Source organism: Pocillopora verrucosa, chromosome 4 (assembly GCF_036669915.1).
Source record: "Pocillopora verrucosa isolate sample1 chromosome 4, ASM3666991v2, whole genome shotgun sequence".
Taxonomy (NCBI): domain Eukaryota; kingdom Metazoa; phylum Cnidaria; class Anthozoa; order Scleractinia; family Pocilloporidae; genus Pocillopora; species Pocillopora verrucosa.
In genome coordinates, this window is record NC_089315.1 from 10,661,842 (window position 1) to 10,688,591 (window position 26,750).

General features: G+C 38.1%; 2 protein-coding genes and 1 long non-coding RNA gene across 3 annotated transcripts in view; 1 reads left to right on the forward strand and 2 right to left on the reverse strand.

Annotated features, from left to right (window-relative positions):
* LOC131782645 (E3 ubiquitin-protein ligase rnf213-alpha-like) overlaps positions 1-16,693 on the reverse strand; it is a 53,108-nt gene extending 36,415 nt beyond the window's left edge. The window contains exons 1-22 of the mRNA XM_066165821.1: positions 16,365-16,693; positions 14,453-14,844; positions 13,842-13,897; positions 12,786-13,652; positions 12,449-12,666; positions 11,070-11,362; positions 10,213-10,472; positions 8,722-8,934; positions 8,165-8,372; positions 7,698-7,756; positions 6,997-7,321; positions 6,488-6,586; positions 6,210-6,326; positions 5,658-5,871; positions 5,072-5,443; positions 4,314-4,912; positions 3,723-3,882; positions 3,089-3,306; positions 2,377-2,694; positions 1,340-2,097; positions 826-965; positions 288-362 (exon numbers count right to left, since the gene is read on the reverse strand). Coding sequence (XP_066021918.1) covers positions 288-362; positions 826-965; positions 1,340-2,097; positions 2,377-2,694; positions 3,089-3,306; positions 3,723-3,882; positions 4,314-4,912; positions 5,072-5,443; positions 5,658-5,871; positions 6,210-6,326; positions 6,488-6,586; positions 6,997-7,321; positions 7,698-7,756; positions 8,165-8,372; positions 8,722-8,934; positions 10,213-10,472; positions 11,070-11,362; positions 12,449-12,666; positions 12,786-13,652; positions 13,842-13,897; positions 14,453-14,844; positions 16,365-16,509 — 6,106 coding nt within the window. The 5' untranslated portion in view covers positions 16,510-16,693. The remainder of the gene's footprint in view (positions 1-287; positions 363-825; positions 966-1,339; positions 2,098-2,376; positions 2,695-3,088; positions 3,307-3,722; positions 3,883-4,313; positions 4,913-5,071; positions 5,444-5,657; positions 5,872-6,209; positions 6,327-6,487; positions 6,587-6,996; positions 7,322-7,697; positions 7,757-8,164; positions 8,373-8,721; positions 8,935-10,212; positions 10,473-11,069; positions 11,363-12,448; positions 12,667-12,785; positions 13,653-13,841; positions 13,898-14,452; positions 14,845-16,364) is intronic.
* A 1,219-nt stretch (positions 16,694-17,912) lies between these two features.
* Positions 17,913-21,966, reverse strand: LOC131782648 (uncharacterized). Its single transcript, XM_059099391.2, has one exon. It carries the CDS (start codon positions 21,506-21,508, stop codon positions 18,854-18,856), a length of 2,655 nt encoding a protein of 884 aa, XP_058955374.2. The 5' UTR covers positions 21,509-21,966; the 3' UTR covers positions 17,913-18,853.
* Positions 21,967-22,136: 170 nt separating this feature from the next.
* Positions 22,137-24,178, forward strand: LOC136280600 (uncharacterized). Its single transcript, XR_010717390.1, has 3 exons — positions 22,137-22,204; positions 22,770-22,952; positions 23,875-24,178. It is a non-coding gene; the product is annotated as an uncharacterized lncRNA (long non-coding RNA).
* The last annotated feature ends 2,572 nt before the right edge of the window (positions 24,179-26,750 follow it).

The following is a 26,750-nucleotide window of genomic DNA, read 5'->3' on the forward strand; positions in this document are numbered from 1 at the left end:
AAATGGCTGAATAAATAGATACACACTCATGTCGTTACACATTTTAGTTGAGGTGAAGCCGCTGTCTTAACGCTTTTAACCATGAGGTCATAAACACGAATATGAAAATGTCATAACCACATGTCGCGCAATAAATACAGAACCATAAGCGAACGTAACCTTTCCTTACTTTTCTACGAAGTTCAGAAAAATCGATTCGGCAGCCTTAGGATGTGCTTACTTCTAAGGAAGGAAAACTATGCTTTATATTCACCAACTAACCGAGAACGTTACTGGAAGCAACTTACCTTTGCTTGCTAACATGAGATTCGGCTGTCCTCTTTTCAAGTAAGTTTGGATTTCTCTCCTTATAAATTTGCCCTCTATGAGAAGAAATGATCACCATTGAGAGTGAATGATTCATAAATAAAAACGATACTTCTTTAAGGTAAAACAAAGAATAAGGAGCAGGTATCCCTAGGATCAATTGATTCTCGCTGGACATAAGTCTCAGTCGGTAAGATAATTTTATATGGCGGCAGGAGATCAGATGTCTAGTAGGGCAGAGTCTATGATATAAATTCTTTACATCAAGGTTTTTTCATAAAGACTTTCAAAGTTAACTCGTCATACTGAAAAAGGTCTTGGCCAGGTTTCTGAAAACTCGGTTAACGTCGATGCTATAATTCTGGGTTAAAAACATATATACGTTCTAATTATATTACGAAAAACTCGTTTCAGCACTTTAACTCCTTGATATGCATAGTGAACAAGAGATGAAAAAACACAACAATTTCAAAGCGGTATAGCATGTAAAATGTAATTAATTTAACGTTTTTCAATTACCATTTCCGCCAACCAAGCAGGACAGAAACACGCCAATTTCGTCCAAAGTTAAAAAGGTGCCCCCTAATGTTTCGTCCAACTTCAAGTTTGTCTCTTCAGGGAGACTCGAATTTGGAAACTCATCCTCACCTTCTTGCAAACTAAAACACATAAAAATAAAGTAATGAAATACGGCTTAAGGCTTGCATGGTTGTACTCAATCAAAATCCTTGACTAGGAATTACTCCTCTATCAGTTTCGTTAATTTCATTCAGAGTCCTGGAAACATCGGGAAGGTCCTCCTGTTTAGTTTCGTTGCGTCAATTTTTGTTTTGTATTTTCGTTTGCTCATTGAGAGACAGTAGAGAATAGGTGCTGGTATCCATGGATTCCTAGCTTAACTCTTGCTAAAATCACTCGAATTGTTTGAAACTGTCAACCACCTTCACCATTATCTTATCGGTGCACCTATGGCAATAGAATAAACTATTTAGCACATGTTACTTTCGATGTGGTTTGCTATTGATTTCCTTACCTCATCTGTTCATCAGAATGTTGAGAAGATTGTGATGACTCCTCGTCTGAATCAGAATTCTCACCTATGATGTCTCGGAACTTGGGGTCTTCCGAAGCTTTCTCGTAAAATTCATCTATAAGGTCGCTTTTATCCTTGTTTTGCACACACCAAAGAACAAGTTCGGCAATATTACCTTCCGTATTGTTGTAAAGAGCTGCCACAGCGAGGCGTTCAGGCTCTGAAGGATTAAACTTCTCCACATTATCAAAAAGGCTCTCGTACTTTTCACTTATCATTTCGTTGTCTCTGGCGGTGTCATCTTGACTGGACTGGGATGTTGTGTTACGAGCATCTTCACCGCTGTAGAAATCTAGATCAAAATCTGGTGACCAGATACCTGCTTCACAAAGAGCTTCCTGCAATAGCTTCCTGTGAAGGCCTGGAAGAGCTTTTTCAAGAAGACTGTAGACTTGGAGATTAAGAGATTCCAATGTCAAGCTTCGTTTCAAGCTTGCGAGTTCCTTGCGTAAGAATAAAAGTTGCTGTATGGTGAAAAAGTTTAACTCATGGCATTTCATCCGCATCTCGTTGATATGTTCTCTGCACGTGTGGTAGAGTTGTTCAAATTCCTCGCACTTTGACTGGATTTCATAAATGATTCTTTTTCCCATAGAGCTCTTACACCTGTATTCTTCGCTCCAGTCGAGGTGTGAAACGTCTCCAATTTCACAGAGATTTACATACGCCTGGCCAAGTTGAACAGCACCTTGAAGCAACTGAGTATAAAAATAAAGTTATAGTAAAAGCTTCACTAAAACCCAATTTAACCCTTTCTGATATTTCTCCAGCCTTTTCTTTAAATAGGTACGCTTTATCTTTGCAGCTATAATGCACTCTTCCTTTCTTTTCTACCGCATTCTTCTGGTTTGAAAGGTGCCTTGCCTAACCGCTACTGAATAACTTTGCTTGATTTTCGAGTTCTAGTCATCAAAAATATTGGGGGCCAAAAGTGTTGTTCAGCGTAACGAACTTTATTGGAACTATAAATTCCTTACCTCTCCAAATTTGTTTATATCCTCTTGGCCGCTTTTTGAATCCTTTCCCGAAATGAGAGCAAGTTTACTTTGTAGCTCCTGGAGTTTCTCCAAACTGAATTCCTTTGGCTCACCACTTAGGTCAGTTGGAGGTAATAGCAAACTGATAACGGAATCCACACTTTTCTTGTAATAGAGCCTAGTTGGTACTACACCGTCCTGCAAATGACCAATGGAGTACACTCCTCTTTCGTTGATAGCTTGAGCCAATTTGAGAGACGACATGGCATGCTCATCCTTAACGCCCTTGAGCCAATCAAGATGGCGGCTGATGCTGTCCTGTAAGACCACAATTATCAGCCTACGGATTAGTTTTAACGATACTACATCTAGATACCTGTATAACTAAAGTTCTGCGATGTAAGGAAGATTAGGTGCGGATCTTTGAAATCAATATTGCGCATGAAAACCGATGTCAACGGTTGATCGACCTATACTGTAATTCAGCGTAACAATTTTCAATACCGATTCACAACCGAAACCAACGAAACATTCGAACCAGTGTTAAAAAAGACTTGTTCATTTTTCAATCAATTATCGTCGACTTTACACCAGCCATAGTAAAGATAGGTTAATAAATTCTTTCTCGCCGTAATGGAAGTAAAGTCATACAACTTGTAAAATTGTGATGATCAATACTATCAAATGAACAAAACATTCAGCAGAACTATACCAGCTTCTCGAGCAAAGATCTGTCTTTTTCGATCTCCCTCCACACGCTTTCACATGTACTGATAAGTTCCCCAAAGCTAGTTTCTTTTTCTAGATCAAAAATGAAGGGAGCAAAGCCAAGAGCAGTGGTGTGCACACAGGAAACACGATCGGTTTCAATGTCACTTTCACCAGCCGACATCATCGCTAGGTCCACCAGAGTTTTCACCTCTTCCCTACCTAGTGAGCAATATTAGAAAGGGGTCAAAGTTGAACAAGAAACAAAACAATGAAGGGGGAAATTTGGCACTTTGGCATCATTTGTATTTGGGGTGTGTTAGAAATATAATGGTGAGTAGGGACCTCATTGAAAAGACTGACAATGAAAACGATCTTTCGTGATAGTGTCAGAAGGTTGAAATTAAAAACGGTTTAAATTCGGCGACTCCGAACATAGTTTTACTTATGTTTTTTGAGAAACTTTTTACCAGTTGTACAAAAATATCACAGATTACCACTGATGTGAAATACTACGCCATTAATACCTTTAAGTGTGAGATTCTTTAAATAAATCTTTCGTCAGGCTGCCAGTTGGTCACTATTGGTCAACATTGGAAAGTTAGTTAACTATTAAAGAAATGCTTTGTAAAACGCACCTTGGACTTCCTTTCGAAGCCAGTAGATGTAGTCTTTGCAAGCAGCGACAGTTTTCAGGCAATCAATCATTACTGGTGTTACATGTTCAAGGTCTTTTCCCATTTCTAAAACATCATCACCAATAGTTGAGAGAGGGCGTCCGCGAAATTCGTCGCTCATCTTGTAAAAGTAATCATAAATCATACCAGTCAAAACATTCTTCTGTGTATTGAGCAAAATACTTCTGCACAGTTGAAAATTAAATGGGTATATCTTCCCACAAAACAACTTTTCTCTCTAATATGCTGAGAGCATTTTTTAAAATGCATCATATACAATTTTTTGGCATCATTGCACTTTGAATAGTCCCAATTTACGTCATTAATGCCAAAGCAAAGCTTATTTTACTCAGAGAGCCTCCATTGTAAGACAGGTTTCCTAACAATAAAAACTAGAATTCAATGAAAGAGATACAATAATTATCCTAGCATCTTGCAATATTTACCTTGGCTTGTTATCTATCCACCCTCCATCTTAGGACATTCACTCAAGATTCACTCAATAATTTCCAGTAAATCAAATGAGGACCCAAGATCTATCATATTAACTACCTGATCGCGAAAGTCATCGAGCACTTTGAAGTCTCCTTCAAGCTCCATGGCCTTTTGAAACTCCAAAATAGCTGCGGCAGCATCCTCGCACCCTCTCAGCTTCTGGTATTGTTTTATCTGACCAACTCGTTGATTTATGACGGCTTCACCATCTTGTTCGTCGGGTAGGAGTTTAAGTGCTATTCCAATTTCAGTATCGAAACGCTCTGGTTCTTTTCTAAATTTACCGAATCTTTCATCCACTTCTCTTAGACTGATTTGCCCGCTACAAACTCGCTCCCACAATGTTTGCCATCTTTCGAAAGAACTAGTCCACAAGAGCTCGTATATTGCGTCTAATGTCAGTATTCCAGCGAAGCGGGTATCATCTCTGCAAATGGCAGCCGCCTTTTCCTCGCACTTTTGCCAAATGGTGGGGAAAAGATAGCTAGCTTGGAGGAGTTGAAGAGATTGAGTCATTCTCTTATTCTTTGGCGTAAGTCCAAAGTACTTCACCAGAGGCTCCTCAGTCATTCCCCGTTTGTGGCAAAGTTCAAGCATACGACAAGATTTTATGTCCTTCTTCAGCTTTTCTTTGAATCCATCCAAGTTAACTTCAACTAAAAAATGAAAACGGTGTAACTGTATCACGGCATCCTATAAACTACAAAATCTTCCTATTTGGTCTATTCTTTTTACTTGGTTTAGCTGCTTCTTTTCCCTTCCATCCTAGTTGTTTTAATCTTAATTCCTATCATATCCATGAGTTTGGGTCTCACCTGACTTTATAGCAGAGCAAAACTCTACGAAAAATGACACTGCCTCTCTCTCACTTTCGAATGCTTTGAGCTCCTCACAACGCACATCAAGAAATATTTCCATAGGATCTGTATCTTTCTGGCTTTCCTTGACTTCATCCGTCTTGCTCGTTTCACGAGGGTCTTTGGACAGATTTTCCTCGGAACTGGATCGGAAATAGTTCAACTGAAAGAACTTTTGTCGGTTTTTCTGAACGATTCGTAATGTTTTCACATCAATCTCAGCATTCCTGAGGCCTGCACTGACTTCTTCCAAAAGTGAAGACGCCTGAGAAAGAAGCGCCAATTCTTCAGGAGGTAAACTGGCTCCATCCTGACGTTGTCCGTCACAAACTGAAAGAAATAACTGTTATTTTAAGCCTTAAAGTATTTTAATTGGAATACAGAAGTGAAGATTTCTTTAAAATTACCTTGGAATGGAACAGCTATTATACAGTTACATGGTGTTAAGCGTGTGGTAAGCTGAACGAATGTTAAGAAGCATTTTTTAGCCTGGTTTTCAATTTGTGCTTGCGATGATTTACATAGTGAAAAACTCCTTACGTACTAAAGTATTTAAAGTATTCTTCCATCGGTTTCCAAGAAAACACATGTCGCAAAAGCTCATCGCGTGAAGGATCTCCTCCGTCCCTTCCCTCGGGCCAGTGCTTTTTTAGAAGACGACCAAACAGTTTTCCGACCCTGGATGCCTGCCAGTTGGTCAGCCTTGATGATTGTAGGCTGGAACTCAATTTTTCCATGCGGTCCTCCCTGATGTCGCCCTAAATGAACATTGAATAGATAATTTACATTAATGATAGAGGAAAAGTGAACATTCGGGGAACAAGTTTACAGTTTACACTACATGGCTTTCTTTAGTCAAAAGTACACATTCAAAAGATTCTCACTGTCCTCTAAAAGCGTGAAAGTGAAATGCCATATATTGCATTAATTCATGAACTATCAGTTTACGGTCTATTACCTCGATCCCCGGATTGGAAAGTGGCAGAAACGGACAATTCAGCAATACATGTTAAAAATATTGTCTTGATCTATGCTTAAAACATTAAGTTGAGTGTACGGTGGTGTAGGTATACGCATGGTAATAACTATAACCTACCTGTCGAGGACAGTCTATAGCCTTGAATGCAGCGGACATGAGACAGTCGTCAACGTCTTGATGGTAAATGCTGAGATCAAGTGTACAATATAATTCTATAACACGCTGGTAGTCGATCTATTATGTAACAAAAGAAACACACATGACAAATATGACCAGTGGGGTTGAGGAAATCAGTTTGCCAGAATGTTACCCTTAATTAAAATGTAATGTAAATTTGAAAGATTGATAAAAGTTTGGTCAGTGATGAAGTATATGAAAGCATTATTATAACCCACCTCAGAAATGCAACTTTCAAGAGCATCCTTCACACATCTTTCCAGGCTTTTTTGCATTTCATCGTCATCCAGCTTTACAGATAGCAGGTTTGACCAAAACTGGGGGTAATCAACATTGACTATAACTCAACATGTCACAGGTTCTTCTGGTATGCTAGGTTTACTAAAATGATTAACTCCACAGACAGAGTAAATCTATTGTACCTAGTTCGCAGATGAATAAAAAGATTTTCACCTAAACCTTCAAAAATATATTTACATTTGTTTCAACGAAAATCAAAACCAGAAAATTCTATGTTGTTTCAGTTTTAAGTTTTCACTAGTTTCTGTAAAATCACTTTTCGCAAATCTAGATGTGTTCTTCCATAACGGGAACCAAAAGGTCAAAAAAGGAAGTACCGCACCCTCTACCTTTAAGTTCTACCATAAGCTACTGATTTAAGCTTCTCGCAAAAGTGCCTAACTTTACTGACTTTAAAACACAGATCTTTCCCTCATCTCGTTTATACCTGGAATTCTTCCTGACAATATTCTTCTGATGCATACTGCAATCTTCCCGAAGCCCGATGCCGCCTCTCTAAAGCTTCGCCTAAAATGTCAAACGGTTGTTTGAAAATTTCTTCTTGCGTGCCGCCTTCCTTTCCGTCAGCCTGTGAAGCAGAAGAGTCTTGTTTTGCCAATACAAGACTTTTGCTCAAGAGTTTCAAAAGGCCACAGAATATTTTACTTCTCTTCTGGATTGCTAACTGATGTTCTGTTAGCAGGTGCTGTAAAAGCTGCGAAGTTGCTTGGGCTAGTGACGTCATTTCTTCAAACTGAAGAAAGTGCTCCGACCTGGTGATAAGGAGACATGTCTAAAGCACGGAAACATTGAAACTCTTTTTGGCAGAAAGACGACGCTTTAAAAGTAATTTCAACAAGCTGAACTCTCTCCTGAGGTACTACCCTCAGTTTACAACGTATTCAGTTACGATAGCTTCCCAACGTTCATTAGTATACATATGTATAACAACAAAGTTCAACTCGGTAAAGTTAAGTCTGGAACTATAGGAAATTTTTAAAACAGAATTGGACTGTAAGAACAGTAGATATGACTGAGAAATAGAATAAGGGTTCTACAAGTCTTCGGAGGAAAAAAAAACATCAGTGGCACTTCTACTGTAAGGTAAAGGTATAGTGATATACAATATCTAATCGTACCCATACTTACCCATCAAACCTCTCAGCACCTGCGTTTATCTCCTCAATGCATTCATCAAGAGAATCCCACTGTCACAGTAAAAAAAAAAACAGATTTATCATTGAAATACAATAGTTATCTTTGTGTTTCTGTTGTTATTGGTATGGCTTTCAAGGGTCTCAGGCATATATGAAATTTTAATTTTACTTACAAAGGATAGCTAAAGTATATGAAAAGAAACTTGGATTAAAAGTTAGTGGCCATACTCTCGATGTCCTTTGAGGCTGCCATTCATTGAAAAATTCAATCCTTTACCACTAAAAAGGCAAAATGTTCAAAGCAGTTCTTCACAATTAGCACTTCAAGATCGGTCCATTAAATCCAAGATTTACATCCAATCCCTGAAATCTAAGTCAGTCCAGGCATTTTTTACTTCTCTCCGCAACAACTTGTGTCACATAACCCATGGATATCGAAACTCTAAATGAATTTGTTACCTCCTCGTCCGTTAGAAATATGGGCCCCTCTCTCTCTTTTACAACTCGCAGAAGTGTCCAACAAATTTCGTACAAAGAGAACTTTCCTTTCTTTAAAACCTTGCCCATGTCACAGATGGGAAGTGCCAACAAAAACGTTCTTTTGAACAGTGGGTCTAGCTCAAACATGGGAGAAAGTTGGTTTTGTAGAAGTGCCGGAGAGTTAGCTCTGTCAGTATAATAAAAACAAGAAACGATAATAACTATGACTTGTATTTTTAACAACGGTCATTAGAATAAAATAAATAGTGAGTGAATAAGTCTATGAAACTTAGATTCAGGGTGGTTTAGGACCATGCCAGTCCCTTGCCATAGAAGGAATCATACTCAATATCTAGTAATTTTCCAAGTTTAGAAGCAAACGATGCAAATTGCTTGTTCAAACTCGCAGCCATAACCGGCTGTCTAGCCTTTCTGTCACTCTGTCCTTTATCTAGATCACGCCTCGTGAACTTCAATCTATAGCGTCTTCTAAAGAACTTCCCTGAAGAAATTCTGACCTTGAACTGGAACCTTACCGTCGTACTCGTCTGAGGTCTGATAAGTCTTCAGCTCCCCACCAAGCATTATCAGATAGTGAACTCGGTACTGCAGTGAGCCCTTGGCCTGAGAATGGCACCGCTGCCTCCGATAGGAAATGCAGTAGGGGAATGGCAAACAACCAATGAAATATGCCGTATTTATAATCAATTACGTAATTACACAATCGGGTCATGTGGTCTGCCAAAAACCTAGAATGTAACAATACGGTGTCATTTCCGAACTGCCACGCAATGCAGGTGGATGAAAGCGCCTGCCGAATAATTGTAAACTGAAGTGATTGTCATTCGTCGACCTCGTTTATGAAATGGCAAGCGTGATAATCATTCATTTATGCCTTCTTACCCACGCTTTTGAGTTAAAGCTCAAAATTTCTTAACATACCCAGACCAAGCTTTAGAGGTCTATATACACGAGTGTAGAATAACAAATCATGCCTGCCATTTCTAAAGAGGTGTATTAGTTATTAGTTGCACTATTCGCTTTTCTTAGAGAATCATCATTTATCTAACACACCTTCATTTGAAAAATTGACCGCAATTTTCCATCTTTATAAACTTATTAATTATAGAAATGACGTCAACAATGTTCAAAACTAAGGTGAAATTACGAGGCGCAGTTTTGAACATTGCTGACGTCATTTCTATGATCAAAAAAGTTATAAACAATGGAAAATTGTGGTCAATTTTTTTTGACAAGAACATTGAAATTTGTACGCCAGCTAAATGTGTCTAGTCTTTTGAAAAATTGCGCGTGCGTGACATGGTCGATCGTTGCCTAGCAGTGTGTTTCAATTTGTGTTATGTAATGACTTCTACAATGAAATACCAGTAAGAAATGGATGGAAATAGACTCTGTTGCCCCGAATCGATTTTTATTGCCTACTTAGTTTTCATTTTTTTGCCGTTAGCTACGGTGACAGCAAGTATTTCTACGAGATTTTCCGTCTTTCAACTTTGCATGCCGAGAACCTGATTTCTATCTCTGAAGATTTTTCTCCGCTTTTTCTTTTCTCTTGACAAGTTCCTCTTCAAACACTTCTCCAAGTATACCGATCTTAAAATTCGGAAGTTTGTTACTGTTCACTTCTCAGAAATCTGCAATTGTTTTGACGAGATTATTTTTCTCCTCGATATGGCGAGGAATGCCGAGCGGTGCGTCATGTTACGTCACTTCTATCGTCTAGAACTTTTTATATAATAAGCTCAGTTATGCACGCATTCTGATTGGTTCCCACTCATGATCTATTGGAGGACAGACGTATAGATGACGTCATCATTAAAACAGTTTTCCCTTATATTTTAGTTCTTTATTATATAAAACAAATAGATTCTAAGTTGCCGTGCGTCTGTTCAGTAATAGATCACAGAGGACGTCAAAATGTGGGAAGGAAGTAGTAAATAGGCATAGGAAGTAGTAAAATAGCCTAATATTAGAGTTAAGTTATAAAAATGTCGAAGTTTTCAAACCTTTGCGACCTCGGAAAATGCCGCAAGAGTTGTTCGAACTCGATGCATTTCTTTCTCATCATATTTCCATGTAGTAAGAGATTTTCCAGAATGTCCTTTATCACATGATCTTCTTTAAATGTTAGGCGATGAAAAACAGCCAGAGACGCGATCAAAACAGACGTGACCAATCGTTTAATTTGAGCCTCATCATCATTTGCTCGCGTTTGCTGTACCTTCGTGTTAATATTCAGCCGTGGAGACAGGTACTCTATTAACACCTAGACATGGATAAAAAGTGTTGTAAGTGATTACGTAGTTTTTTTGAAAATTCTTTGTACTGTTTAAAAAATAACAAATACAGTTGTTATTGAAGAAGCTTATCGAGTGTTCTCCCAACCTCCCAAGTGTTTACATCAGGCTATGTAAAAACGGAAACCATTTTACACTTCTTTTATAAAGTAACTAATGAAAGAGGAACGAAAACCGTGTTTACATACGCTCATGTAAAATGGTTTTATGGCCAATCAGAGCGCGCGTACTATTTGAATTATTTCATAATAAATAACACATATGGCATATCTGAGGTTTAATCAAGGATGGATTGTTGGTTCTTGATTCAGATTGGTATTAAAATGTTAGAACAAAACAGACAAAAAAATATTAGAGAGCAGTATCATAAAACAAATTCACTGTGGAAAGTGACGATAATGTTGATAAAGCGGCAAACAGTATGGAATCGGTGTGAGACCTGAATTATGAACCGACTCTAAAACACACCTCCGCTATTTAGTTAGGCAAAATCAAGAAGTATGTAGAGGAAGGCTCTGAGGTTGACATGTAATTTAGAAAAAGTACCGCATTCTGCTAATACTAACCTCATAGACATCAAAACCTATCAAGATTCGATCGAAAGTGTAAGTGCCATTTTCCACATATTGCTTTCCCATGCAATGAACTACATTGTTTATTTGAGTCAAAACAGTTGACCCGATAACTCCTCCTTCAGTAGATGAGATACTGTCCCAATCAGGTAACATGGCTAACATGGCCATTCTACGACCTTCGGCTGGGTTAAGATCGATCTTTTTGAAGAACGGTAGACGGTTACAAACGGAAACCCAAAATCCAGGCTCACTAAAGACAGCATCGTCATATTGGTGCCAGATTTCTGTGGATAGAATTAAACTGTCTAATATTATTGGCCAACTTCAAAATAAAAATAGATAATAAATAGAAACACTCAACTAAATAAATAGGTAAACCAATAAATCAGTCGATCAGTGCATTAATGAATTAATGAGTAAATTAAATAAATAAACGAATGAAGGAATTAGTGACTAACTGACTGACTGACTAGCCGAATGCGTTAGTTTTGGGTCCTTTTTGATAATGACGATGACGATGATAATAAGGATGAAGCATGTAGCGACGAGGGGAACAATATTTTACACTTATCCTGAGGGAAAACAAAACTAACTGTTTCCCAAGACAATAGACATTAAGTGTTTTATTGTGAATCAAGACAGTGAACTGAAAAATCGAATAAACAAACGCACGTAATTAAAACACAAATTCCTTTCTTTGAAGCAAATGTATGACAAATCTATGATAAGATTTGTGTAAAACACTTAACGGCATTGTGCACCCGGCCTAAAGGATTTCCTCATTCTGATCAGAACCTCTTTTTTCTTTATATTTAGTTGAAAAGCGTATACAATTCTTTTTTCAATCCAGTGCAGTAATAGTACCTTTCACCGGCTGAGTTTTTTTGAAGTACAAATAATACAACAGTCTCAGTCGTATTTAGTTGTATCCCTGGCAGACTATATTTAGATCTATGCTTAGCCATATGATCACTAATCGACCCCTTACAATCGTATTTGAACCAAGATAAACCACGGGTGCAAAATAATTAAATGAGAAAGCGATCTTCGCAGTAATTAACACTACTTAAGCAGCAGTGAAAATAAGGCCTGAAAAAAACTCGGGCGTGTACAGGATTTGAACCCATGACCTCTGCGATATCAGCGCAGTGCTCTAACAGATGAGCTAACAAGCCAATTGGAAACTGGTCATTATGTTGGTTCCAAATAAACTTTTGAAGTAATGAATAAATGAAAATTATATATGTGAACTTCGGATAAAGAAGTGAAAATCATGTATGTGAAATGCGGATAGAGAAGATTTTCATGTATTCACAGTCATTTGATGCAAAGTAATGTTTGTCATTATAAATATCACGACAAATTCTTACCGTTACTCTGCCGGTAGCTATCGGGAATAACTAGGAAGCGGTTGACATGACCACTGACGACAGGTTTGAAATCCAGGAGGCATTCCCACAAATTCTTTGGTGGCATATTATTCCCCTGATGGCGGGTTACAACATACTTATAGGAGATCCTCCATGGAGCCTGTCGCACATTTATCTTGGTGGTTCCTTCTAATTCGAAGTAGCCATCAAATACCTCCCTGAAATTTGAGAAGTCTTGGGCTCAAATATCGATATCTATAGTTCAGTTAATGATAAGAGGAACGTCCTCTATTACTTATATTTCAGTTTTCTGCTTAGCTGTATCTCTGAAACGTACCTGACAATGCGTACAGCTATCTGATGTTGTTCGCCCCAAGAAAACGGATGACCTCCACGAATGAAGATTCTATCACCATCTTTATAGCTGAACTGAAACGTTGGTGTCAATAGGGCGTGGAAAATGATGGTTACAAATTCGGTATCTGGAGTTTGAACGTTCTGTTGTGTACCATTCTTGGGGAAAATGCCTTGACCTCCAGTACCGTTCTCATTAGAGTGAGACCGTATTCCGGTTTGAATTGATAACGCACTCTTTTCTCCGTCTTGTGGTGAAGCTGGACTTCTAGTATCATGTTCCTTGTTATCCTTGGGTGAGCCAGTACCTTTTAGCTGGTCATGAGATATTTTTCCATCGACAACTTCTTCATTCAGACCATGCTCAGTAGCTGTGGACGTTCCTGTCCCACTTCCATCTGATTTAGACTTTGTGACAAATTTGTGGTCATTGTTTGAATCGTTGCCGCTACCTTCGGGACTTTCTGCTGTCCCCTTTTTATCATCAGCACCACTCCTTTCCTTTTCCAGGTCTAGAGATTTTGGGCTCTCTCCAATAACTTGATTAGCTTTCGTCTGAGTTTTATTTCTGTCAAATATGCTAGTAGCATCGCCACGAGCATTACGCTGCGGACCAGCTTCGATGCCACACCGCTTCTCTTCATCGTTGCCATCACCTGACAAATGTATCTCTTGGGGATCTTCTTTTCTCTCCTCTTCGACAAAAATTCGAGAAATATCGATGTTTCTCTCACTCAAGGTATCGCCATCGTCTTTTGTTTCCTTTCGGCACTGAACTTTAGCATGGTCGTCTCCTTGTATCTCTTCGCTGTTTCCACCTTGCTCTTTCATATTATCTTTAAGGGATCCACTATTGGGTTAAACAAAGAACCCTAATTCATCCACTACTCCATTAGGATTGCAAGGTTTGAGAACACTTTGCCGTCTAGAGCAATATATTACTAGGAAAATTCCTTACTAAATTTGAGAGATTTTACAGTTGTAACATATCTCGAGGTAACATAATTTAAATCATGGTAACAATGCTCTTTTAACTCACTTCCCTCGTGGTGTTTTGGCTTCATATTGATCTTTAGTCTGAGTGTCTGTCGATACCTGAAAAATCACGAGAAATCAACCTAAGCAATATAAGCAGTTATGGTACTCACACATGCAGACATCACGCACAAGCTTTTACTAGCTTTCCAACATCCCTGTATATCATATTTCCAAAATAGCTGAGCATTTAAAACCACAAAAAAACTATTGATAAGATGTAGAGAAGGCAGTGATGCTGTGCCTGACTGAGGCTTCTAATCTAAAAGTTTGCGCTCTGGTGAGTCAGTCACTTTCTAACAGAAGGCTTGATACACTTGAAAACTTTCCCAATACATTACTCAAAAACTGGTCACAACACTTCCGTGTTTTTTTTTTTTTATTTTTCTTTCATTATTATTTCACAGAGATGTCTCCTGACTTGACTCAAACTCTTAATAACTAAGGGAAACCATCTTTGTTAGGCAAGGCAAGTTAACAAGTTTCGCCTTCGCACCTTCGCAAATACCGGTAAATACAGCTACAAAGGTTTTTTATCTATTCATATCGATAAACTTTTAACAACAAATCTATTTTTACAGCGTAAATTCCAATTCTGAAGACGTTAGTTCTTACCGTTTCACTTTCACCACGAGACGTTTCTGGTTTTTTAGTAGCCTCTTGCTCCATAGCCTCCTTTCTGTTCGAGGAATTTGAAGTGACAGGAAAATGGCTAGTGTCTTCATTGGTTTCACTGTTTGAATCAGTCACCGGGAATTTTCCTGGCTCGGTAGGAGAGTGCACAAAGGCAGCCTCTTGCTCTTGAGAGGCTTGGATCTCATTCAGATTGGTTTGATTGGTAAAATTGTTCTGGCTTGACAAGCCGTCTTTTGTAAATTCATCCTTACTACTTTTGGTGGTTCCAGTGACTGATTCCGTAACAGCCGCTGTTTGGCTACAGTCATCAGAGCACTGATCAGGAGAAGGATCAGGTGTATTCTCAGACACCTCTGGTGAGCTCTGTTGATCTGCTCAAGGAAAGTTTCCATATATTAAGGCAAATCTTAAAAACATCAAAATTAAATTATCATGCATTCTTTTTATCACCAGTTGTTACAGACGTTAATGGCCTCAATGTCAACTTCCTCAGTTACTGAACACAGAAAGTAACTTGAATAAGATATGAGACTGCTATTCCAAATTGCCACTGACTAGGAGAAGAACTGAGCTTCCATTCATGTCAAATCATGTATTCAAGTTTAGATTTTTCAGCAGAGTAAGCATAGCTTAGTAATTTGTTTTTCCAGTTGCTCGACTCATGATTACTCAACTTTAATATAATGAATACAGCACGCAAGGTGACAGCTCAAATGCATACTTTCATGCCACTGCATTTGATCCATCTCTTGCGTCTGAGGATTTTGATGTTTACAGCAAAATTCGAACGAACGCACTAATTCTTATACTGAATGAAAACCACAAGTCTACAATTTAGACTTCACCAGTATTTGTCTTCATACTGCTTGGTTTTAGGACCATTTAATCAAAAGTCACCTTACTTCAAACTGTAATCAATCTAAAGCAAATTTGGTATTTATTCTTATTATCTGCTTTGCATCGGTATTCGCCGCTACTTATCTAACTACAGCTAAGAGAGAATTAGAAGAGAAAATCGTCCAAGATAATCCTGAACTCTCTGAATTGTAAATAACATACAGAAAAAAATGAAATCATTCTAATTCTCTTTCACGCAGCCTCCACGTCACCAATTCCATCTAAGCTTGCAATATTTGACATGTGAAATAGGAAAGTACGTACATAAAAAATTAAATTTGGTAAAAATATATTTGTACTCATCAATGTAATTTCTTCGCAATGCACATAATACACATAAAGTGAAACAAGCAAATATTGCCATCGAAGAGTTTTCGCCAAAATAAATCGGTAACAGTAAAAAAACTCGATTTGAAACAACTATGACTCCGATTTATGTAGAAAGTTGAAACTCGGTGAAGTTTTTTGCGTTTATAATTTGAACCTGTCACGAATCTCATTAAGGAAGAAGGCGATCAACGCCTCTTCATCCCCCCGTCAAAAGACAAAACTATTCCATGTATGTATTCGTATTCGGCAAATCACTTGCACACTCTAATGAACGATGCCGAAAAAAGGTGTCTCTTGGGATTAGTCGAGACACCTTGAACCTAAAGTCGTCTAAACAAAGAGATATAATGTTTCTTATTTCGCTACGAGTTCAAATGTCGCCGTCGCCACAAATTCTCGTTTTGTATCCTGAAGAAACAAGTTTCAAAGGTTGACAGCATTCACAAAATGTCTGCACTTGGGAAACTTTCAGGGACACTGAATGTTCCTGTTTTTCTGACCTAGTTTTTGAACCTCTCTCGAATCTCCGTCGAATAGTCGGAACACATTATTTTCGCTTTTCACTGATTGTTTAGTCCCAACACACTAATTTTGTAATGCATGTCGAGACGCATCTCACTCTTATTTCTTGGAGGGCTTCGCAAAGAAAAACTTTGCAACATACCTGCAGTAGCTGGAAACTGCTCGGCTGTGGTGTTTAAGACTGTTGATGTTCCTGATGATCTTGCAACTGCAAGATTAAAGCCGCAAATGTAGCAGAAGCAGTAATGTTCTTGCAGTTTGGGGTTCCCGCAAGATGGGCACTTCATCGTAACACAAAATGCTTCTGAAATTACATGTCTCGCTTGGAGATTATGTTCCTTTTCATGAAATTTAGAAGAAACGTCTTCTTTTGATGTCGATGTGGAAATTGAAATCGCTATGTGATCAATTGCAATGTTTCCACTAAATGCTGAATCGCTTCCGCGAAATGCTATTAAATAGTTTCGTCGGCCTCGGGGAATTAAATAATTCCCAGAAATCCCTCTGCAAGCGGAAGTCGATTTCACTTGTCGCTGAGTTCTTCAAAAATATTAAAGCTCCCTTAGAATAGTCAATAAGAAATCTGAAATCTACAAGGTGAATTGACCGTTTGAGCAGTTTTAAAGGTTGATTCAAATTGTTTTTGAAGAAACATCTGTCTGTAGAACCGATAAAATTTCCACGAAATGTCCCTATTATTAAAAAAAGCTATCCGGTTTTTCTAAGAAATCGAGCGGAAGTCGCTTCTTCCAGGGCCTGCTTGAAAAATGAACCAATTATGCTTTCGTAGCGCAACATATCCAATAGAATGTAAATATCGATTTCAATTTTCGAATTCAAAATAAAAGCCAATTATAAAAATGACGATTATTTGATAATATTACAACGCACATTCTTACTACAAACCACAGCTAAATTACTTGAGTGCCGGGGGTTTACATAATTTATCGGTCCAATGACTAGATTAACACAACAAGCTATTTATATTTTTCTGTTTCTAGCTAGCTTATTATCGATCTGACAGCAGTTGACCCTTTAAATTACAACTCTTATTGAGGAGGAAATCAAGAGGATCTAAGTTATTAAAAGGAACTGTTAAAATTATTTCTCAATTAAATCTCCTTGTCTGAGCGAAACTACTTTCAATGCAGGAACACTTTCGAGACACTGCATCCTAGGGGATTTATTTTTCACTTTCATCTAAATGGTAAACCTCAGCGCTTTCGATTTCATTTTTAAGGTGTCGTCAGCAATTTAACAACCTCGGGGATGTTGCTAAACCGTGGGTCTACTGACCGTAGAAGCTATGGAACTTGCAAAACCTCCCGAACCTTTTGGAAAAAATGGAAATTAGATAATATCTTTAAGGATGATGAACAAACACATAACTCTTTTGACGCAATCTTCTTTATACCCGAAAATGAAATTTCAAACTGCCTAAAAAAAAAAAACCAATGATTCCGCGGGTTCGGCTGATTCCGGAGGTTCCACGTTTCACCCAAACCTCGGTTATATTTCCCGCTATCACAAAACTGAATGGTTCCTATACAAAAAATATCGTTTCCCCATGCATACAATCTGAAGCCTGCCGTGTGATAGTGTGGACACATAAGAAACTTTTTTCTTTTGTTTGTTTGTCTGTTTTCCCTCCCAACTCCTCGTAACTAGAAGACTTGAAATACAATTTCTCCGATATTAGTTCAGTCCTTTATTCCATTCCATATTAGTCTATCTAGTCTATCTCCTATCCTTGGCCTATCCGCGATCATTGTTTGACGTGCTTATTGCTGCATTACGATCATTCCTTTATCAACCTTACCAATGTAGAACTCTGTGAGAAGACTTTTTCTCCAGCTATCGAGCCAGCCTTTGAGCAACTTTCAATTAGTGTCAAAAGTGAAGTGAATCACGGATGAATTTGTATCTAATTCTCACAGTCTGTTATTTGTACAGAAATCTCAAATTACACTCTCAAGCAATCATCTTCCGAGATAAAACCAATGACCGATTGTTATGAACATATCTTTCTAGTTCCAATCGGCACTTTAACCCTTTGAACCCTCAGAGTGTCTAGCACCTAACTTCTGCTTATAATATCACCTTCGCTTACACATTAAGGTCACGAGAACAAAAGAATTGATCACCAACTAAAAAGAGCTCTCGATTGTTAAAAAAAATCTCTTTGTTAGCATTTTAGAAAATGTGTAAAGAACAATGTTGAGAATATGCTTACTAATGTAGGGTGTAAAGGAATTACACTTTTATCGTTTATTTCGGCCGTTGTGAGAAGTTTAGTGATGATCTATTACGAGACTGAATTAAAGAGAGCTCAAAAAACAAACATCAATATCGTAAAATCCGCATCTTACTTTTGCAGTTATAGTACTATATACAAATTGCACATGTTATGCAAATATACGAATTTAAGACACTAATACTACATCAAATAGGCGATTGGGAGATACATTCTCTAACTGGTCTCCCTCGTTTCACAACTGCCATGGTACTGTTTCGTAAAGAATACCAAAACACTGAGTGGTGTGTAAAACTTCTTAAACTAAAACGATCAAAAGTAACAGGGGAAAGACACCTTTTCGTATGTGTCACCAGATCACTGGTTTCTGTGTTCTATTAAAAACGAGTGTCTCTCACAGATTGTTTTGGAGAATACGCAGGTATACTCCTACATTCTGTGCTTGCCGTGTGCTGCGTGGAAGCCATTGCATCCTTCCTAGATCTAAGAAACCTTTCCTTCAGAAGCTTGAGCACTCGGGCCTTGCAGATGAACGCAACAAATATGTAGACTCCTTGAGTGGTTGTGAACATAACAAAAGGGTAGAGGAGTGCTTCGTGGATGAACTTAGCGCAGAAGCCGAAAAACCATGTGAAACCCATAAGGGAGGCCAGGCGAACATATATTTTAAAAACTGCCCTTTGGTCCTCGCGAGATGATTTCACTCGGTGTGTCTCCTTTCTTGCACTGTTGATGGCCCATACAGTGTGTGTGAAGGCCCCAAAGTTGTAAAGGAGGACGCAAGCTATGGGTGTAGCAAAAGTAACAATCGTTCCATTGCTGCTGACTATCCAGCAGGCGACTTCATTACTATAGCCGATGAAGACCACTTGAAAATGGTCAAGCAAGGCGCAGCCAGCCACAAAAAGTAAAGGAACACCCCATGCCAAGCACGAGTACGCCAGGAAACGAAGGTTCCGGCTTTTTCCTAGAGATCTTGATTGAGCTTTGGAAATCTGGCCGGAGAAAGTTCGGCGAGTGTCAAAGGCGATAACGGCTGTGCACCCAAAGGACACCAAAACGAGGTAATGCATAACAACCGCCATAATGGTACAAAATGTTGGTTTGTCAGTGTCTCCAGATCCAAACAGCCACATAAACTGGGCCAGCAGAAGGGAAAAGCACAGACTCATCAGATTTTTACCTGGAAGAGGACCTCGGAGCTCAACGAAAACGCTATGTATCGTCAGAGTGAGGAAAAGAGCAAAGATTGAAATAGAAAATCCAGCGATTGTAGAGTATAACAGAATCGTGTTTTCCCGGCTTGTTATCGTCGGTTTCCTTGTAACCGTCAGGGTCTCAGTGTAATTAGTGCATATCCATGCTTTTTTAACTTCGTCAATCAAGGTGTATTCTTCGGTCAAGTAGACCTTACCAGTGGTAGTATGCAGTAAGCTCTTGTTTGCAAAGATTTTAAACTGAGAACCGCTTACCAGGAGGAGTTTGAAAGGGCACAAGACACTAAATGTAGACCTGCAAACAATCAAGGAATCGTTACCGTTATCGTTGTGTTTGATGAAGAACTTCTTTGGCGGGATCAGTTCTTGATGATTGTCCCCAGTTTTATTTAGTAAGGCTTCACCAGTGGGCTTTATTCTGTATTCGTCATGGAAATACTCTTCTCGGTTTGTGCAAGATAACTGCCTTTGAGTGACCCTAACCACTAACCAGGTCTTGTTTGCAATTATTATAGGGAATGATTCGTTGAAATTAAGAAGAGCAGCCACATCCAAGGTTTCATTATCGTTATTACCCCTAACCGCTTGGCCAGCATACAGGTTGAATTCCACGACAATAATTCCTTCTTCTGATGAATTTGATATCACATAAATTTGTGAAGGCTCCAAGGCAAACGTTGAGCAAAAGCCACTGACAAACTCTGGCTGTAATATGGGTCTTTCGATGTCATCCGCGGGATACATCCATTGTTTAATGCGATACGTATCGCGAACAGCTAAAGAAGGATTCCGAACAGAACCGTCTTCACAGGTTTCTAAATGTGGATCAAACACTTTAGTCTCAGAACAAGATGTGGAAAACGAGTTCAGTGAAGGTTTAAGAGTTTCTTCCGGTGAAAAGTCCATGACAATTTCAAATGATTTTGGATTGAAGATTTCCCCTTTATCCAATGGACCACACTTAGCTTCGTCTAACGATTCGCCATTGCAAAGCAGACAGTCAATGTTTTTGAAGTTCTTGTTTATTTTCTCGGAAAAGACAATTCCAGTGTTTCCCTTCATGCACTCTTCCTTGTGTTTATTGTCGACTGGGCATGTGGAGACCATTGGCAAACAAGTACGCACGACAAAGGAATCCTCTGGTTCCATGGATTTATATCGGCAGTATTTCAGATAAAAGTCCAATTTCTGTTTGTTGCTGTAATGGGATGGAGCTTGGATATTACATCGAAATTTTAACTGCCAGAAAATAAAAGGCCTTGGTAGTCTGTTACAAATTCCGCAGTGAACATTTCTATAGTTATTCCTACTAATGAAATTATACACTGGAATGTCCTCTTCGATGTTTTCAGATGTAAAAGACCGATTCGAATTCTTGGAGGCCTCCATACATTTAATATATGAATCACTTTCGTCTTTCCAGTCTTTTGCACACGTGGAAATCATGAACACACCTTTTTCTTGATCAGTGGATATGTCCGCACAGGAATAGCTAGGGCCAGTTGGGTCCCCTTTTGTCACTGGGCCAGGATTACAATAGTGTGCGAAGTCTGCACAGCAGTCTTGATACTTGAGGCAATCGGGATCACAATGGCAGTGTTCAGCATCTCTAGAGAACTCATTCGTTTCATTTGACTCTTTACGGCATTTATTGTGACAAGAAAACTTCTGAACACAGTTCAACGGGGGATCTGCTGCCTTTCCTTGCGCTGATGCTGGGCTGACTTCGCTGGAGTTGTAAGCATCCTGCTGGTAAGCTAGATGCAACCAAAGTAAAACGATACCAAATTTCGAACCAAAATGTGTCTTCCTCATAACTTCAGCTTCAGCTTAATTTTCCTCGAATTGCCTTCCGCAGTACGTCGTTTTGATGTTTTTTTTCCTCTCAGCTTTTCTTATACCTCTTAGATAATCTTATCTTGTTGCTATGCAATAAGTCATTTCCTCCTTCTGACGTCTGATCAATATCTACTCAAACGAATGACTGATAATCCATTGCGCGTCGTCTTTATTCGCAAGACTTCTTTAACATTCGTTTCTTCCCGTTTAATCGTGCTTTTCATGTATGATCAGGAAATATGTCACAAGCCAAAGATTATTTTCCGCGAGAGCAAATGGCGTGCTGATAACAGCCAGATGCACGGAAATAGATTTTTCATTAGGGAAACTGTAAACTCGCACAGTCATACCGTGTGAGCATACCAGCCTGTTTTCCCTTTTATTTTGTTTCAGAGTCGAATTAACTTTGGCACAAAATACACTTCTTGATCTAATATCACTTTCATTAAGTACTCAAGGGCTTAAGTTGTGCGGGTTATTAAATCCAAAAAGCAATATTCTTGAGTAAACATGCTACGTGATCTTCTAAAGCTTTCATAATTGCTTCATTAGATGAAAGGCCACGATTGTTTAATTTGCGGACGAAAACCGACAAAGCCGCCACATTACAGGTAATGAATGAGCTCCAAAGAAGGATTTATCTTTGCGTTTTCTACCGTGGGAAACAAACAGGTGAAGATCAACTCACTTTCCTTTTCCCGCTCTGCATACGGTGATTAGTAATACAAAGAGATCAGCAGAAGGCGCTCCTTAAATTCATTACTGTTGTGCTCACGCTCTCTTTCAAGCTGTTATTAAGTTCAATGTTGTTGACTTTTCTCGAAATAGCTAGTAAGTAAACTTCTCAACTACGTAAGAAGAATTAATTAAATCTCGAAGGCATAAGCCTCCACGAAATTTCGTACTAATCTGCTCTTCGTTAAAAGGGGAGAAAACCGAAAAGCAGATATGAAATTCCATGATGTAGAGTTTCGGTGGTTAAGGATACCTTTGCAATAATTTTAAATTAATTTCCTTCCCTTTTCATTATTTAATTTTTACTTCCATATTTACACAAAGACATTACCCCAGGCGTTCGAAAATACTAACTTTCGTAATTGCTTGAAACTCAGATACTGCAGGCTTTTCACACGTAAGCCCTCCGAGCATAATTGTATTTCACATGTGTAGTCTTAATAACTAATGAAGATGTTAAAGATAACTAAAATATTTATTTAATTACAAATATCCATAACAGCCTCTGGCAAAACTGAAAGTAGGAAACGTGCGCGAAAAGGATACTCAATTTCAGATTGCTGGGGCACAGAACACAAGCCGGTTGTCATCACTAGTGGATAAGGATAATCCATCGGTGCCACAAACACAACGATAACGGCAGAGAGATATCAACGCTCATCTGATCATGAGTTGTTCGCGGAAGGTGGGAAAAAGGAGCAATTCCTACATGTGTACTGTCCTCTGATCCATTTTCAATAAAGTGAATCGGTTAATTCTTGAGGTCGGCAAGAACAACGAATATAGATAACAAAAGATCGAAAAGAACACGTTGAGAAATCAAAATATAAAAAATTGAACAAATAAAAGATACAGACAATGAATAAAAGAACCAGTTTTTACTGACTTAGAAAATCCTTCGTTGAGGAATACTGAAAGATGTCATAAGAAACCATGGATAAGAGGTCTCCCCGGTTCAAGGATTCTCCTCCCTAATTGGAAAAGGTTAAGGCCTGTGAACTTTTGTACCTAGAATTGACCGTTCACCATTGTAAAATAAGATTCGCTCGGTATCATCTTACTGCTGAGGAATAGTTAATTCTCGAGAGCAAAAATGAATGAAAAAATTGTCACGTTCAAAATAAGAAAAAACGTGGTATCAGCATTGATAGGATACCAGCCCAACTCAATTAAGTCATGGATGATCTTGCTCGATAATCACATTGATTTTCATGACAAATGCGATTTCTCTATTTTTTAAAAATGCCCTTTGGCGCCTCATACGAAGGATTGCTTTGTCTTTAAGTAGGCTGAGCTGTGCTTAAAAAAAAAAAAAAAAAAAAAAAAAGGAGCTGCACCCATATCTAGAGATCCTTACGAAATGAGATCCATATCAGTAATAAGAGGTGTTACTATACGTTTTGAATTGTTATTGTTTTTGTTTCTGTATGTATTTTCGCCATTCTTTAAAGGTGTCACCGTCAGCACAAACATATTTTTTGTCCGCCAAAATCGTTAGATGGAAACCTTGTGTCAGATTTGAAACATCTCTTTCAGACTGGGCTAAACAATTTACATTTCAAAGAAGATTAATGATTATTTCTAATAATTATTTCCAATCTTCTTAGTTCTACCAGGATATTATGCTGAGGATATCGACGCTGTTTCAAGAGTAAAAAAAGTCTGATCGATGTTCAATTAATTGTGAAAGTTATCAGCAGTCACAAGTTCAAAAAAGCAAGAGAGGAAACCGACCTAAAACAAGGGAATAAAACGTCGTCATAGAGAAGTCATAACTGACATTGGGCGTTGTGTTTCCGTTTAGTTTCTTGGTAAATAATCGCAACAATTCTTAAAACTTGAAATTTAAGTTTTCATCTTTGGTCATAACTTTTCCAGTTCAAAGCAATAAGTATTTATTAAAATTTTCCTCATGTTGTGTTTTTTTTTTTCGTTTTTTTGGTTTTTTTTTAAGTCAAGCCCTCTTGTTACGTAATGAATGCCAAGCTGCATTGCATGCTCATTATCGGTCAAGAAGCTGTAAGTTTAAAATGTTAAAACTTTGGAAAACATTTTATAATTAATATAGCCCCAAATAATGAATTTCAACAAAAATAGCTTTGCATTATTCTGGAAAAATTGCATTTTTGAGAAAAATTCTTTTTTTCTTGTCAAGAAACGTTTTCCTCTTTAGCAAGCTAAATAGCAGCCATTACAATTTTTCCCGTACCGGCTGTCAGATGTAAATTTATTATAATATACATTTAAGGCGGCTTTTCCTTGGAAATTGAAAATCTCATCAGATGATGTCAAATATTATTAATAAAATAATACTGCAAAGCTAGCTATCCAATTTCCGTACTATATTATTGCGACTAGCTTTCTAAGGTAAATACTAAAATCACCCCTGGAAATTTTACTCCCTACCGCGGGCACAATTGATAAATAAATTTCATAGTTTTATAAAGGACGGAGTTCAGTTATTGAATTTTGGTATGGAATAAATGCATTAAAAGTTCTCCGCAAATTGCCTAAATTTATATAATGAACTATGTAATGAAAAGACGAGGGAGCTAAAAGAGAGATCTGTGATAAAACTCCATGATAACTGAATGAGTACCGCTCCCTAACTTTTTCGCTAGAAAACGGGCAATTTTTCGTTACAGGACAAGGTTTTTCACGTTAGTGTCTGGAAAACAAATTGAAAAACGGAAGCGGGTGATCACAGTCTTTAGAAAGTGCAAGGATATTAAAGCGGTATAACACAAAGAAACAATAAATATACTTATTGCTCAATCTATAGCATGGTTATTAACGATTCAATCGGCGCTGTGTTATCACAAAAGATGAAAAGTAGTATTGACTCGTGTGAGTTACATTGCTCCTGTCATCTGTTAAATTGCTTCCTATGATTACAATTTATTAAGAAGTAAAACAAACTGGCCTGGCTTGTTCCGAGGATGGATAACGCGACTCTATAGGTTAAATCTCTATTCGGTGAATAATAGAGTACGTTTTGATAAATCTTATCCACTGGATAGCGATTGACCCGTCGGATGGCGTTTTTCACCCTTTGAGCATTAGGGCCTTGGTTCAATTTTTGTGAAATTATTTCCTTGTCATGCCTGTTATCGAGAGGAAAAAGGTTATTCGTGAAAAATGTACTAAAGTTCATCGGTAAAACTACACGTACGTGCTGTAAGATGAGCCGTCAAGACCAGCAGAGGCGAATTGGACTTTGAGTCGTAATCTGGTCTTAATTTGAATTTACATTTTCGTCCCACATAGGATAGTTGTTCTTCAATTGAACGTGATGAGATTCATATCCAGAGTAGATCCATTCTTAAGGTTTCACAACTGGCAAATGTCAATCTAATAAAAAAAATTCAGACCTACACAGTTATGCATGAGTCACTGCTAAATTCTTTGATGACGCGTTGTTAATAGATTTCACCTTTTTGGTTTTTTACTTTTGTTTTTCATGTTGGTTTTCAAGGATTGAAAAGTTCAAACTTGAATTTTTCTATCTACAAGTAATGATTCTCTGTGTGCGTGTTTTCTTAAAACCTGTTAAGGATCGAATTTGCCATACAAAATGGACGATTCAGGATCAAGGTTTTATTCCTTTCACAGTTAGTTTGGGCGGTGATGCAAGGTTTGAAAGCAGTTGAGGATATAAACTGCGCTGATAGCTCTTAAGTAGAGCCTGTATCATTGAGAAATATCACGACAATATGCGGACGTAACTGCCATCACTACTGAACAACATGGGTGCAACACAAAGATATGAAGACGCCGTCTTGATTCAAGCTTTTACGTTATCAGCTAAAACCACTTCAATGCAACCTTAGTGTAACATTAGTTTATTCTTAGTTGAATTCAAACACAACTCAAATTTCGAAAACAAATGACAAATTGCGTCATAATGCAAATGAAAGGAGACTCGCTCGATGAAAACATTCTGGATCAGATCAGAAGTCAAACAAAAACGGATTAAGACACTAACAGGATTCGAAGCACAGACCCTCCGATTTGTAAGGCGGTCGTGCAAAGTTTTATAGCGTCAATAACCTTCAATAACCATTGATTATAAATTCTATCCCTTTACATCTTAACTAGTGACTATGCCCTTTTTTGAAATCCTCTTAAAAAATATAAACTCCGTGTTATCTTCATAGTGAAATAAAGTACTTTTTTGCGTGGTATTGACTGATCATATTAACCGGGTAAGCACTTTCCACCTGCCCCAAGAACCTGCAAAGATATCTAGCATCTTGTCAGTCTTACTTTAAGGAGTGGTTAGGAGACACCATTACGTGACACCCCCCCTCCTGAAAAAAAACCGTCTCGTGTCTCTCCCTACACTTCTTTCGTGCGCTAGCCGCTTCCCACGTGCACAGTCAAGGCTTCTATATTTGGTGAATTTAAATAAATAAATAAATAATAGATAAATGGGAATATGAATAAATAAAAATAAAATAGCAAAAATTCCTTCAAGTGGGTA

Bases quoted from the DNA above. Each gene is read 5' to 3' on its own strand.
- LOC131782648 (XM_059099391.2), bottom strand. From the start codon at position 21,508: ATGAGGAAGACACATTTTGGTTCGAAATTTGGTATCGTTTTACTTTGG.